General features: G+C 41.8%; 1 protein-coding gene across 4 annotated transcripts in view; it reads left to right on the forward strand.

Moving 5' to 3' along the window:
* ACER3 (alkaline ceramidase 3) overlaps window positions 1–12,602 on the forward strand; it is an 80,037-nt gene extending 67,435 nt beyond the window's left edge. For 3 of the 4 annotated variants that reach the window (XM_030557810.1, XM_030557829.1, XM_030557838.1), the window contains exons 9-11: window positions 2,247–2,351; window positions 5,099–5,144; window positions 5,367–12,602. In XM_030557810.1, coding sequence (XP_030413670.1) covers window positions 2,247–2,351; window positions 5,099–5,144; window positions 5,367–5,420 — 205 coding nt within the window. In that variant the 3' untranslated portion in view covers window positions 5,421–12,602. The other variant, XM_030557819.1, reaches the window with a different exon arrangement.
* The last annotated feature ends 566 nt before the right edge of the window (window positions 12,603–13,168 follow it).

Genomic DNA, 13,168 nt, shown 5'->3' on the forward strand with positions numbered 1-13,168 from the left:
GTGAATGTGCCAGCTATGTCAGTTGAAACTTATGCCCAAAACTTGATGCTATTGATACATCTGGCACAGGGATATGACTCTGTCAGCACAAATGACAGGGTGTTTGTTGAAGCTGCAGGTACTGGCACAAGGGCTGACTACTTTTTCAGCCATGCTGACACAATGATGAAGTCAAAACCACTCCATCAATTGAGGGAATCTGCCCTTTGCCTGCAGTTTGCATTTTAGTAGATTGCATCAATAGCTAGAAGCACCTTTTTCCATCTCCAGTTGGTGAAAGGAAAAAATGTCAGTGTACTTCCTACCATACAATGTGTGTTGCTGCCTGTTGCAGTAATTTTTAATTCAACTATACCTGTTTCATAGCTTTAATCAGAAGTCCCTGGAGCTTTGGAATCTCCAGGCGTGACTTACTACAGCTGGTACCGTAGGAGAAGATAAGTTTTCTTGCTTGTAATTTTTATTCTTTGGAAATCTAAGGCCTTGTCTACACTACGGGGGTAAGTCGACCTAAGTTACACTACTCCATCTAAGTGAGTAACATAGCTGGGGTCAGCATAGCTTAGGTCTACTTATTGTGGAGACTACACTGCGCTGGGTTGATGGGGGACACTGTCCTGTCGACTTACCTTATGCTTCTTATGGTGGAGTACCATAGTCGATGGGAGAGTGATCTGTGATCGATAAGACCCGCTAAATCGACCCCTGGTGCATACATCACCGCAGTGTCGATCCCCAGTAAGTGTAGACATGCCCTAAATTATGAGTCACACTAACTCACCCGCCTCCTCTTAAATTTCAGGATTTTGTAACCTTTTTGTACTTCACTTCTGTAACATGTTTCAACTTCCACAGAGAATGGAACGGATGGAAATAACTAAAGGTTGCTCCGGTTCCACAGCTAGGTTAGCACAGAACACCCCCCTGGATGGAGCCACCAAGTTTTGAATTGTGAGCTTTGGGAGCCTCTGCCACTCAAGACTATGAGCATGGATCCAGGAGTGTTGATGTGTTACATATACATTGTGGAGGTTTCCCTTTCTGTTCTTAATGCAGAATGACATTAACCTGGCTATTTATGACCACATTTGTGTCTGCACAAGCATATCCAGCTCAGCCCAGCTCTAGGACTAACACTAACTAGTTAACGGGTTACAAGAAATAAATAAAATCAGCTACCATATCCAATTTTTATTATTGAATGTGAAAATAGATTTTTAAAAGGAAGGAAAATATATTTAAACTGTCTCTCTCCACCTCAAAATAAAGCCAACTTAATCATATTTGTCTCTAGAACTCTGATGAGGAAAAGGAGCTGAGAGAACTTGACTACCTTCTCTCTGCTTTGTCCTGTTCCTTTAAAAGTGCCAAGTGTCAACCAACTGGGCAGAGCATTTCAAGTTCTGCACTGAATTCTGTTTCCTACCAGCAAAACTCTTCAATGTATGTCTACATGGCAATAAAATCCTCGTGGCTTGCCCATGGCAGCTGACTTGGGCTCCCAGGGCTCAGCTGCAGGCCTATAAAATTGCAGTGTAGACATTTGGGCTTGGGCCCCAGAACCTAGGCTCCAGCCCCACATACCCAGAGTCACTTTGAATTATGTATCAGGCAGTTGCTGTCCTTGGTGCTTTGGTTCACAGCTGTCCACCCAGTCTGTCCTTGCCTCACATTGGGAAGGAGAAAGAGGCAAGAGGTTGGTGAGGGGGGATGAAGTGGCTACCAGATACAGAGAAGTGAGTATGCAGTGGTGTTATAGCCATGTCAGTCCCAAGATTAGGTGGGTGAGGTAAGGTATTTATTGGACCAATTTCTGTTAGTGGGAGAGAAGCTTTTAAGTTTATACAGAGTTAGTTTTTCAGAAGGATTCCAATTTCTCTCTCAAACCTTCTGTTTTTTCACACTGGCTAGGAAACTGTCGGGAAAGAAGTAAGATGCATTAGTATTTTCTGGTGTTTTAAGTAGTATGATACCTGAAGTTGTGGATCTAAACCATTTAAGTACTTCTTTCAAGTAGAAGACTCTCTCGGTAGTTTTCCAAACCTATGAGAGGACTGGTTCAGCAAACATCTGCCTAAACTAAAAATGGGGAAAAACCACGTAGTTGTTATTAACTTAGTAAAGACTGACCACATGAAGTACATGACTGAGATACAGAAACAGTGACATGATCTGATAAGTGAACACTGCTTCTTGGGACTACGTAGTCTGAAAAAAAGTGCATTGTGATATGTTTCTTTGAACAGGGGATTACGAGAGAAGATGCCTCCTGTTGTGGGAGCCGTGACACAATTTCATGCTTGGTGGCACATTTTTACGGGCCTTGGCTCTTACCTTCATATCCTACTAAGGTAGGAAACAGCCTTTTCTCCCATAGCTTGTTAAGCAAAGTATGTGGGGTTTCTATAAATGGTTTTAGATTTGAGTTGCTAGTTGGGAGTGCATCGTTTTAGAGTACCAGACACACTAGTAAAATAATATCTATTCCATAATTATGCTTTGTTCTGTGGGTATTGGGGCTTTTACCTTGGTAGCAGGCATTGCCTACATTAGATGTTCATGAAACTGCTTTAGGATTAGTTTTTGACAGGTATTTTCCCAGTTGCATCTTGCCCTTTAAATGTCATATAAGCTGAAAGGATTGGAAAAATAACCATTTTTATTAAACTAATGGGACAGAAGTTTCTGTAATTGGTAGAGAAATCTGTCTAAGAAGACTATATACAAACACTCCCCGGCTTACGCAACTTTTCCCTTAAGTGCGGATTTGCGTAAGTCAGGTTTGCATAACCTGGGGAGCGTCTGTACTATATATTAGAGTGTAGAATTGTTTGTGCTGCAGGGTGCGTTGCAATTCATAATGGCAATCTTGTGGTTTTTCACTGTCCAGCAGTGAAAATGCCAATGCACTTGAGGTTGTATTGCTTTATTTTTCAAACATAAGATGTTAACTTAAATGTTTGTATTCCTTCGGGTTGCAATTCTGCAAACACTTACACCCCGTGTTTAACTTCCTATGAGCACTACCACTGCTGAAAACTGGTGCAGATATCTCATGGAGCAGGGAGACAATGGTGCTGTCTTCATCTAGAATACTACATTGATGTCCAGGCACCTCTGATTTCAGTGGGGCTACTCATGGGACTAAAGTTGAGCATGAGCATAAGTATTCGCAAGAATGGTGCTGAATTCATGGTCACGGGAGGTGCTTTTCAAATTTTCCAATCACTTTTGGCTCTTTATTTACGGCTGTCTATTGTAGATCAGAATTAGAACGGGGTTTAGGCTGGAAAGTAAAATATTTTTGTTGCTCATTTGCAGCGTGTCATCAGAATGGCTTTGTCTCTCCTCTGAACCATAAATAGGGCCCTACCAAATTCACAGTCCGTTATGGTCAATTTCACGGCTATAGTTTTGAAAATTGGTAAATTTCACATTTTCAGATGTTTACATCTGAAATTTCATGGTATCGTAACCATGGGATCCCGACCCAAAAGGGAATTGTGAGGATCCTGATAGTGGAGGGGTCTGCAAACATGTTGTAGGGGAGTCATTGGATTGCCACCGTCTCTGCTGCCTTCTGAGGTGGACACTGAAGGCAGCAACTGCAGAGCTTCCTGCAGCCACAGGACATTCCTGGAAGTGGAGTTGGGTCTGGTCTCTCCTCCCTCATCCCCCAAATCAGCTGTGCAGGGGATGGACAAGTCCTGTCCCTCCCCAGCCCAGCCCCTTTGCTGGGGCGCTCCTAAGAACCAGGGGACATGGGATTTCACAGGGAAGGGCCTATTTCACAGTCTGTGAGGCATTTTTCACAGCCATGAAACTGGTAGGGCCCTAATCATAAAATAAATATTTTTAAGAGGTATTCCAGCTAGTATATGAATTTTAATAGCTTGAGTACACCTAGATATAGAAAGTTCCTCACAGAAAGCAAACTAATGCAGACAGTTTAAATACTGTAGACTAGATTTAAAGTGCTGTAAATGGGGGCGGGGGAGGGAATGATTTTGCGTGCATTAGCCCGAGGGTGTTTTTCTAGATATGCTTAAGTGATCTCCCTATAGTATCATTTTCCTAGGGTTTCTCTAGTCTGAAGTGGCAGGGCTGTTATCGAATTATTCCATAGTCTGAGCTCTCAGTGTAAGAGCTTTTTCTAATATTGAGCCAATTTTGGTTAATTTCATCTTCTCCTTCTACAGTAGTTTATATACTTTCGTGCCATGATAAATAGTCCCCATCACCCTTTGCTGTTTACAAGCTTCAGATATTTGTAGATGTCTACCACGATCGTTATAAAGCAGTGGAGTCCAGTGGATTAAGCATCAGGGTAGGAGCTAGGAACTCCTGAGTTCTTTTAGTGAGTTGCTCAGGCGCTTCCGTGCCTCAGGTTTCCTAAGAGATTTGCCCAACGTCAGTGGCAGAGTATTTAATGACCCCCTTTTCACCTGACCCAGAAACCTGCTCCAGGAACTAGACCGTGCAACCTTCCATTAGCTAATGTTCTAGTTTCGATGTTGTAGAAATGCTAAGGGCGCATGTGACTGGCATACATAACCCAGCATGGTTTCTGAAGATGCAGACTATGCCTCCTTCCCTGAAGTAAATGTCTGTAAAACTAAACAAAACCCACAGGTGATGCAGACACAGTGGGAGGACATGGTGCATGAGCACAAGTGTAAAAACATGCAGCTTTGCTCAGCACCCTGGCTACTCAGGGAGTTTGCTCTCCCACCTCTCCAGGCTAGGGAGGGACAAGTGCCTGATTGCTGTTTCCCCTGTGGTGGAGGGAATGCTCTTCCGGCTTCCTCTCTCCCTTTCCTTAAGGGTGGGGATGGGGAGACACAGCTCACTTGCTGCTGTGTGACAGCCAGTAAAACAGGGCTCTGTGACTAGTCCTCCATTTGTGCCAGGTAAACCCAGGCAGAACAAGCTGAGGCTGAGCTGTGATCACAGAAGTGCTCCTGGTACAGTCAGGAAATCATGGGAATCACTCCTGTCATCAGTGTTGCACTTGCTCTGGACAAAGCCTGAAGTGTAGCTGTGTACCTCGACTTACGGCACTTTGGTTGTTAAATGCTCATTGGATTTCTCCCCCTAGCTTATACACAAGGACACTTTTCCTGAAGTACAGGCCAAAGGTGAAGGTAAGTTGTCAAACATTTTGTACTTACTGATGCAGTGTTGAAGTGGGCCATTCAGTTGGCTTACACTTAAGCACGCTTCATTGGCCAGGTCTTCCTGTTTCTGGCTTTATTTTTACATTGTGTTCTGTGTATTAATTCCAAGAAACTGAGAACAAGTGAACTGTATTTCTGTTCTGAGAAGCTATATTGCAAGCAAATCTTGTTTCCCCCTTTTCTTTTCAGTTTGTTTTTGGAATATGGCCTATTCTCCTTGTGGAACCGCCCAAGAAGCACTGACTGCGCGAGCTCCAACCTACCAAGTGTGACCACTGGCTGAATAAAGAAATTCCACAGTTGTTGACACTGATGTGGCAAAATTATGCATCAGCTCAAGGGTTGTGTAGCAGGAAATAGATTTCTCTGTATTACTGGTATTGCCAGACACAACACAGAGTGAAGAGTCGGCACATTATGGGAATAATGTTTAGAACAGTTTTATTGTTAAGGTGTTAAAACAAAATTAAGACACAATATTTTTTGTGTATATGTTGTATAGCTGAAGATACTGGGCTAATATTTTGTGCTGGTCACAGAAACCTTACCATTTTTTGAAATGGGTTGCATATGTTTTCATTCAGTTGTCTGTCTGCTCTGTGGTTAAACTAATATTAGTAACTGAATTATGAAGACGTTGGCCAAGTGATGGCCAGTCTAAGCATCCAGGGGGCCTGTCGTGAATTGCATCCTTCTGAACTAATTCAAGCTTGCACCTTTATACAGTTTAGTGAGGTATGTAATTAGTTAGGGCTCTCTTTTACCATGCTTATATGTTGCTGTTTGCAGTAAGTCAAGGGAGTGGGACGCGTAGAGAGATTGTATATAATTAGGTCAGGCTTCCATTTTCTTTTGAGGATGCAGGACCCATTGGGAGCGTTTTCCAGCAGTGCCTGGGGATAGGGCGCACCAATGAAATGGCTCAAGGACCCTTTAAAAAAGGATTTATACTCACTTAGACGTTCTTGCTATGTGAGGAAACTTAACAACTGTTTCAAGTCCTTCTAACTTGTGTGAGAATCCAGGAGGCCATTCCTGGTCATTCTGAATATCCCTAGCAAGTACTGAACACCCTTTCCTAACCCTGCTTTCATTTTGCAGATCATTCATGCTCACAGATTCACAGCCACTTCATTTAAATGCTTGTTTATATCCGTCTTGGTCTAGGTTTAAATTCTCGTGCTTTCCCACCCATATTTTACAATCTTACAAATATTCACCGGATTTTCAGAGGTGCTAAGTATCCTTCACTCCGACTGACTTCAGCTGGAGTGAAGGGTGCTCAGTTCTTACAAAAACCGGGCCTTTTTTTGGTCTCCTCAGCAGAATTGACAGCACTCTGAGGCGATGTCTACGCTAGAGACCTTACAGCGGTACTGCTGTACCAATGCAGCTGCACCACACTAAGGGCTCCCGTGCAGCCGCTCTATGGCAATGGGAGAGAGCTCGCCCGTCGTCATAATTAAACCACCCTCAATGAGTGGCAGTAGCTGTGATCATTGGTGCTGACTTCATGGGTGTCCAGGGCTGGAGCACTCATGGAAAAAATGGGCAGCCAGCTCTCCCCACTCCTTGCCAGCAACCCTGCTGATCAACTCCTCCCCCTCCTTCCCAATGCCTTCTGCCCGCCACAGATCGGCTGTCCTGCGGCATGCAGGACACTCTGGGAGAGAGGGGGAGGAGCGGGTTTGTGGCCTTGAGGGAAGGGGTGGCGTGGGGCTAGGGCACCCATAAAGCTGCTTCAAAGATCTACAACGTCTTGGCCATGTAACTTTTTTTGTTTTTGTTTTACCTCTTCAAAGATAAGACTAGATCCTGTAATGTACAATCAGTACTAACCAAAATTATCTTTTCCTTTGTGTTTGCAATTTACCCACACACTTTAGAGGCCTTCTATAGTACCACTATCAGTATGTTAATCTTTAAATGGTGGTTTGACTAGCAGTTGACAGCTAGCTTGCAGTCTGGGTAAACATTATCAGATAGATCTGCAACTTAAACAGAGCTAAAGTCACTAGTCAGGAACCCATCTCTATCCAGGAAGCGTGTTTAGTCCCATTGAAGTCAATGGGAATTAAGCATGGGCTTTCCTGAATTGGGCGCCTTAATTATCTGGAAAAAATAGTTTCTAAGAAGAGCTTTGCAGTCGGTTTCCAAAATACAGCTAAAGAGGGTGCCTCTTCCCCCCACCCCAAATGCCCCAAAGCAAGCCTGTGCCCTGCCCTTGAGGAGCAGGACTTCTGGATCTTTTTAGTCACCTCTGCCACAAATGGGAGTCGAGCTCATGCTTTGCTGAGGTTAGGGCCAGAAGCACCATCCCATTGCAGCAGTTCTGCTTTATATCTGCAGCATGCAGAACATATCAGCAGTCACTGATGGCCTCCTGGCTACTTAATAATATTTTTAAAACTTTTTTTTTCCCAATGGCCTTATTCTTATTGCAGAGTCAGGGGGGTTATGTATTTTCAGGACTTACCTGTGTATGTGCAGTCACTGCCATGTGCTGAAAGCCAATTTCCCGATGAAGAGATGTCTGTGCTTGTGTAAGATGCCTATATGCTTGTGAGAAGCAAGGGAGCACATTCCTTTTCAGATCATGTAAAATTCATTTGTCGGGATGTCAAATAAGTGTTAACATGTCTTGTCGGTTTGCTTCTGTTTGATTTTTTTTTTTTTTTGCTCAAAAATGTAAAAACAGTTTTGAGGTTTCTGTTTTTAGCTTAATATTTTGCAAGGTGACTTATTCTTTCACTTTAAGTAGCCAAAACACACACTTTTCCCCAAGAGCCTCTCTTCAAGACATTGCCACTACATACAGAATGTAATTGAGATGTGTAAGCCTCTAACTACAAATAGTCATCTAAAGTGATGGATGTGTTGGGAAGCACTACCTTACAAATTGTAAGTCCTATTGAAAATGTCAGGACAGAATAAACTTTATATTCTTATTTCAGACATGACACCTAGACGGCCTTGTTCAGTTGCTTGAAAAATAGATGTACCAAACTACCGTGTAAAGAACGTGTGTGTATCTGTTACATTGCTCCTTGTTTATATTCCTTGTGAGACCAAGCAGGTCAAAGAGGTATTTATTTTCTGAAACCTGGTGTACACCTAAAACTTAGCTACATCACACAGGGGTGTGAAAAACTCTCACCCTGAGAGATGTAGTTAAGCCAACCTAAGCCCCAGTATAGACACCGCTAGATTGACCTGCCTCTCAAAGGGGTGGTGGATTTACTGCAGTGATGGAAAAACCTCTTCTGTCGCTGCAGCATCTACACTATGGCAGTACAGCAGCACAGCTGCAGTGCTGTACTTGTGTTGCTGTAGCACCTGAAGTGTAGACACATCCATAGAGCAGCAGATCTCAAACTTTTAGAGTGGGCTACAGCTGACAAGACTGTCACATGGACCATCTTCCCTTCCCATTTGTGGGCTCACTACATCTCTGGCTGTTACGTCCATGGAAAAGTAACATTTGCAAAGTAGCACGTGTATTTTGATGCAATTTAAAGGTTGGAAACTTTAACTCTGTGGCCTATGTCATGCTAGAGATCAGGTTAGATGATCATACTGGTCACTTCTGACCTTAAAAAGATCTATGAAAAACCAGGAGGGCCTTTACCATGTGACCAATCAATTCCCCAGTGGACCATCGGCATGTGTTTCACAGATCACGGTCTGAGAACCTCTGCCTTAGGGACATTAGGACATTTAACCTCTGACAATAAAAATCAACGCCACGCTTTCATCCATACATCAGGAGTCAGGATTTTTCAGATGCAGCTCAACAATGAAAAGTGCTTTTGCAACAAGTATAGGATGTGGAAGATTCAGACCTACCAGCAAGGAGGAATCTCACCTACATCTTACTTGAAAGCAAAAATTCAAGTTGGCTAACAGTATTAGTTATCTCCAGAACTCTTCCTTATGGAAGAGAAAATGTTGTTTCTTCTTACAGTTCTAACACCAGGAGATGCACGACCAGCAAGTGTTAAGAACAAACTGGTCATTTTAAAAGCACCATAGAGTTAGAATTTGGACTATGCAATAAAATTATCACTTGCACATCTACCTCTATCATGTATATTGCACACTATCAGTGCCCTTAATTTAAGGATGCAGAGATAATGACAAGTAGCCTAACTCAGACCTTGCAACACTAGCAGGGTTGCAAAGTATTGAACTAATCTATGGCTGAATATATTCACTCTAGGTAAGTGGACTTGTTAGATACCTGCCAGAGGCTTTCTGGTTATACACTTGATCCTATTCATCTACACTCAGATTTGACTTTTTTAGTGGGTGTTATGAACAGAAAGACCCCAGGTTCAAGGCCTTAATTCTAGATATCGGAATTTAAACCTGCTTGCCCACATATCTGTGCATTTATATTACCTTTAGGTGGCTTAACATATACTAATGTATTCAGTCCTTGGCAGGAGTTAAGTTAAAGGAGAAGTTCAAAGCTACTTGATTTTTTTTCTTTTTATTTGGATTTGCTTGCTTGCAACATCTAGTTCCCAACAGCTAGTTACATTTATCAGACATAAAATTAAAAGTGGGGAGGCTAATGCTAACAGCCAAGATTCTCAAAAATACAAGCCTAAACCTACTCCATATTTAGGCACCTTAACAAGTGGCTTGACTTTCAAACACACTAGGCACCCCAGCAATTTCCACTACCCTCAGTGTTTTTGACACCTACCTACCTTGTTTACTGTGGATTCAGCAGTTGCGCAGCAATCGCTAATGTTTATTACATGCATTTTATCTATTAGTAATTTTAAAATCAATTTATATCATATTTTTGGCATCTGATGGCAGAAGATGAATGGCCAGGAGGAACACCTCATACTGGATGATTTTTTTCTTAAATTATAGTGATTGCTCAGGAAGTGACTAAGTCAGGACACTCTTTTCCTCAACAGCTTGGTGGTTCTGAGAGTCAGACCTTATTTATTTTGCAAACATTAAGGCCTGATCTTACAATTGACAATATGCAGATGAAGCAATCTCTTGATTTTAGTGGGGCTGCACCTGCATTGTGTAAATTGCAGGACCAGGGTTTAAATGTACAGTTTTGGTTAACGCTCCAAAACCAGTAAAGCTGTAGAAGAAAAATTCTAACTGAAGAAACATTTACTGATGGAAGGCAAGAGAACATAGTAAATCTTCACTGGAGTCAACGAGAGAAGAAACAGAGAATCCTGTAGCATCAGTTTGTCACTTTTCCTGATCACTGCACTTTAGACACCTGTGTGTAATAGGCTTGAATGTTTTGAAGCCTATATGCTTAACTTTTAATATTGATTTTGAATTATTTGCTATAGAGGTATTGTAGGCAGAATATTTTATGCAATATATTGGATAGTACAGTGTACATTTACATGGATGGAATATAGAATGGATTATTCTGTACATGAACAAAAATGTTTCTTGCATGTCAGGGATGTTCTCTACTTTCTTTGCTTTTGAAAATCTGATAATGTAATACAGAGTTACATTTGAAAGCATTTTTTGTCATTGAGCATACAAAACTACATACAATTAGCTGATGCTGCTAAGTGCCTGATTTTTCTCAGTCACCATGTTCTCTGAGCATGAAATTATATTGTTTTGTTTTTTGATAGTGTGGGCAAGATCCCAAAGCGTGGTGGGTTTTGTTACATGATTATTTAGCTATTACAAACAAAAAATCCTATTATGCAGAATTCAAATGGTGTTTTTTAGTGGATCTCCAGAAATATGCAGTACTGCATTATCCAGCCTTTTTCTGCCATATTCCTCAACTAGCACAATAAGCATAATTTCCATCCATCTCATTATCGTACTATGAATCAGTTGAGATTTTGAAGCCAACCAGGGGACTTAACCATACAGCCCCCATTTATTTCAATGAGAGTTCTGTGGCTAATTCACTCCTGAACCTGCCGTTTGACAACACCTGGGTGGACTGCTGCTCCCATGGAGAGTCTCATTGGCTTCTTGGGAGTTCCAGGCAGACACCAGCGTTGGCAGGCTATCAGTTATAGAACTGGGGCCCAAATCCTCTAGCTGGCTCTGAAAATCTCTGTTTTCACTTGATGGAAGCATTTAACTACTTTCAATTACAAATCTGTAATTACCGTTTTGCAATGGAGTAGTTCAGTCACAAACTGAACTGAGTCAAATTTGTACAGGCCTCTAAATCGGCACCTGCACATTTTTTGCACACAGAATCCCACAACTGTTAAGCACAAATCAGGTAGTTACCTATCTTGAGAATGCATTGATGAGATTTTGCAAGTGAAAGTTTAATGACCCATTTGATTATCTGGCATGTCATGAATCTGGCCCTAGTTAAACAAAGCACTTAAGACCATTCTTAAAATTATGCTTAAGTCCATCCCTCTTTTACAAAACTTCGAAGCACACGAAGTCCCACTGAATCAGACTTAAGGATGTGCTTAAATGCTGTGCTGATTAGGAATAGACTTTTGCATGTGCTTAAATCAGGGATCCCCAATGTGGTGCCCGTGTGTGCCAAGGTGCCACCGTGGCATCTAAGTGCTCCCGCATACTGGCCTGTGGATGAGCATCCGCCAAAATACCGCCGACAAACTGCATCATCCAGAGACGTTGCTGCTGATTTTTGGCAGCAACACCTCTGGATGACGCTACTTTTCGGCGGCAACACCTATTGACGTTGCCACTTGGCGGAATTTCGGCGGATGTTCGTGTGCCGCCACGGTCCTCCATGGCTCATCTGGCTCCTGCCAGACAAAAAAGGTTGGGGACCACTGGCTTAAATGCTTTGCCGAATTGAGGCCTCAGTCAGTGTCTTGCAACAGAATTTTACTCCAGTGTTTGACCATGCACAGTATTGCTCCCGGGGCTGAGAGAAGGGAGATTCTAGGTGCATAAGCGACAGTTACTTTGCAGAGTGAGTTGGTTACTGCTTGTCTCATGTTCTGTCAAATTGATGTTGACTCTGTGGAACCCAGTTTAATGCACTGATAATGCATTGTTTACCGTTTAGAAGATAACCTGTCTATGGACATGGAATAGCCAATGTGTTATATGACCAAACTTTCTAACATCAACACTATTTGTTTTAGCATAATCTTTGTTTTCCAATTCAAGATGTTGTTGCAGATTAATTCACTGTGCCCAAAAATATATAAATAGGTGTTGACTATGTGTAATAGCAGTTGTACTAAGAAATGTTTAGTAAATATTTTGATATACTGCACTCAATCTTCATATGGAAACAACTGGCAACTAACCCTGGGCGTATGTGCGTCAACCCTTTTTTTGTTTTGCAAAACACATCAGCTTTGAGATATTTAAGTAATAATGTATTTAATCTATTATCCATGCTGCATTCAAGTACTAATTGTCTTTATAGTTAACATTATTAAAGAATTTTGTTTTAAATAAGATTTTTTGTAATGTTTTCCTGTTTTTATATGGCACTGAGCTAGATAAATCAGTCATCTGAAAGAATGATTTTGTCAATGCTCTTTAATATTTAAGGATACGTGCCTCTGTTTTAAAAGCACAGAACAGGAATCTGAGCTTGGATATGGAATTCAGCAGGGACAAAAGGTTTGGCATTCCATTGATTTGAGTTCAGTGTAATTTTTTTTTTAAACAAATAGCATTAAAATTACTGTATTAGAAAGAGATCTTTTTAGTGGCCAGAAAGGGACTTGTGCTCCTAAATTTATTAACTGTTTTTGAAACTCTCCCTATTAACAACTTATGTCCAATGTAACAATATTAGGATAAATCAGTTTGCAGCTGTCCATATGAGCAGCAATATTAACCTCCTTCCACTCAACCTTCCACTCCACCGTGCCAGGAAAGGAATGAGAAAAGCCAGTACCTTAGTTCTGAGCCATGAAACAAAGTCTTAACGAAAAGGGAGCCTCCACCTTGCTTCAAGGCTAAAAACCTCAAATGTCCACCTCCTTTGAAAATGCCGAGCTGGTTCCTCCAGGCCC

This window comes from Gopherus evgoodei, chromosome 1 (assembly GCF_007399415.2).
Source record: "Gopherus evgoodei ecotype Sinaloan lineage chromosome 1, rGopEvg1_v1.p, whole genome shotgun sequence".
Lineage (NCBI taxonomy): Eukaryota > Metazoa > Chordata > Testudines > Testudinidae > Gopherus > Gopherus evgoodei.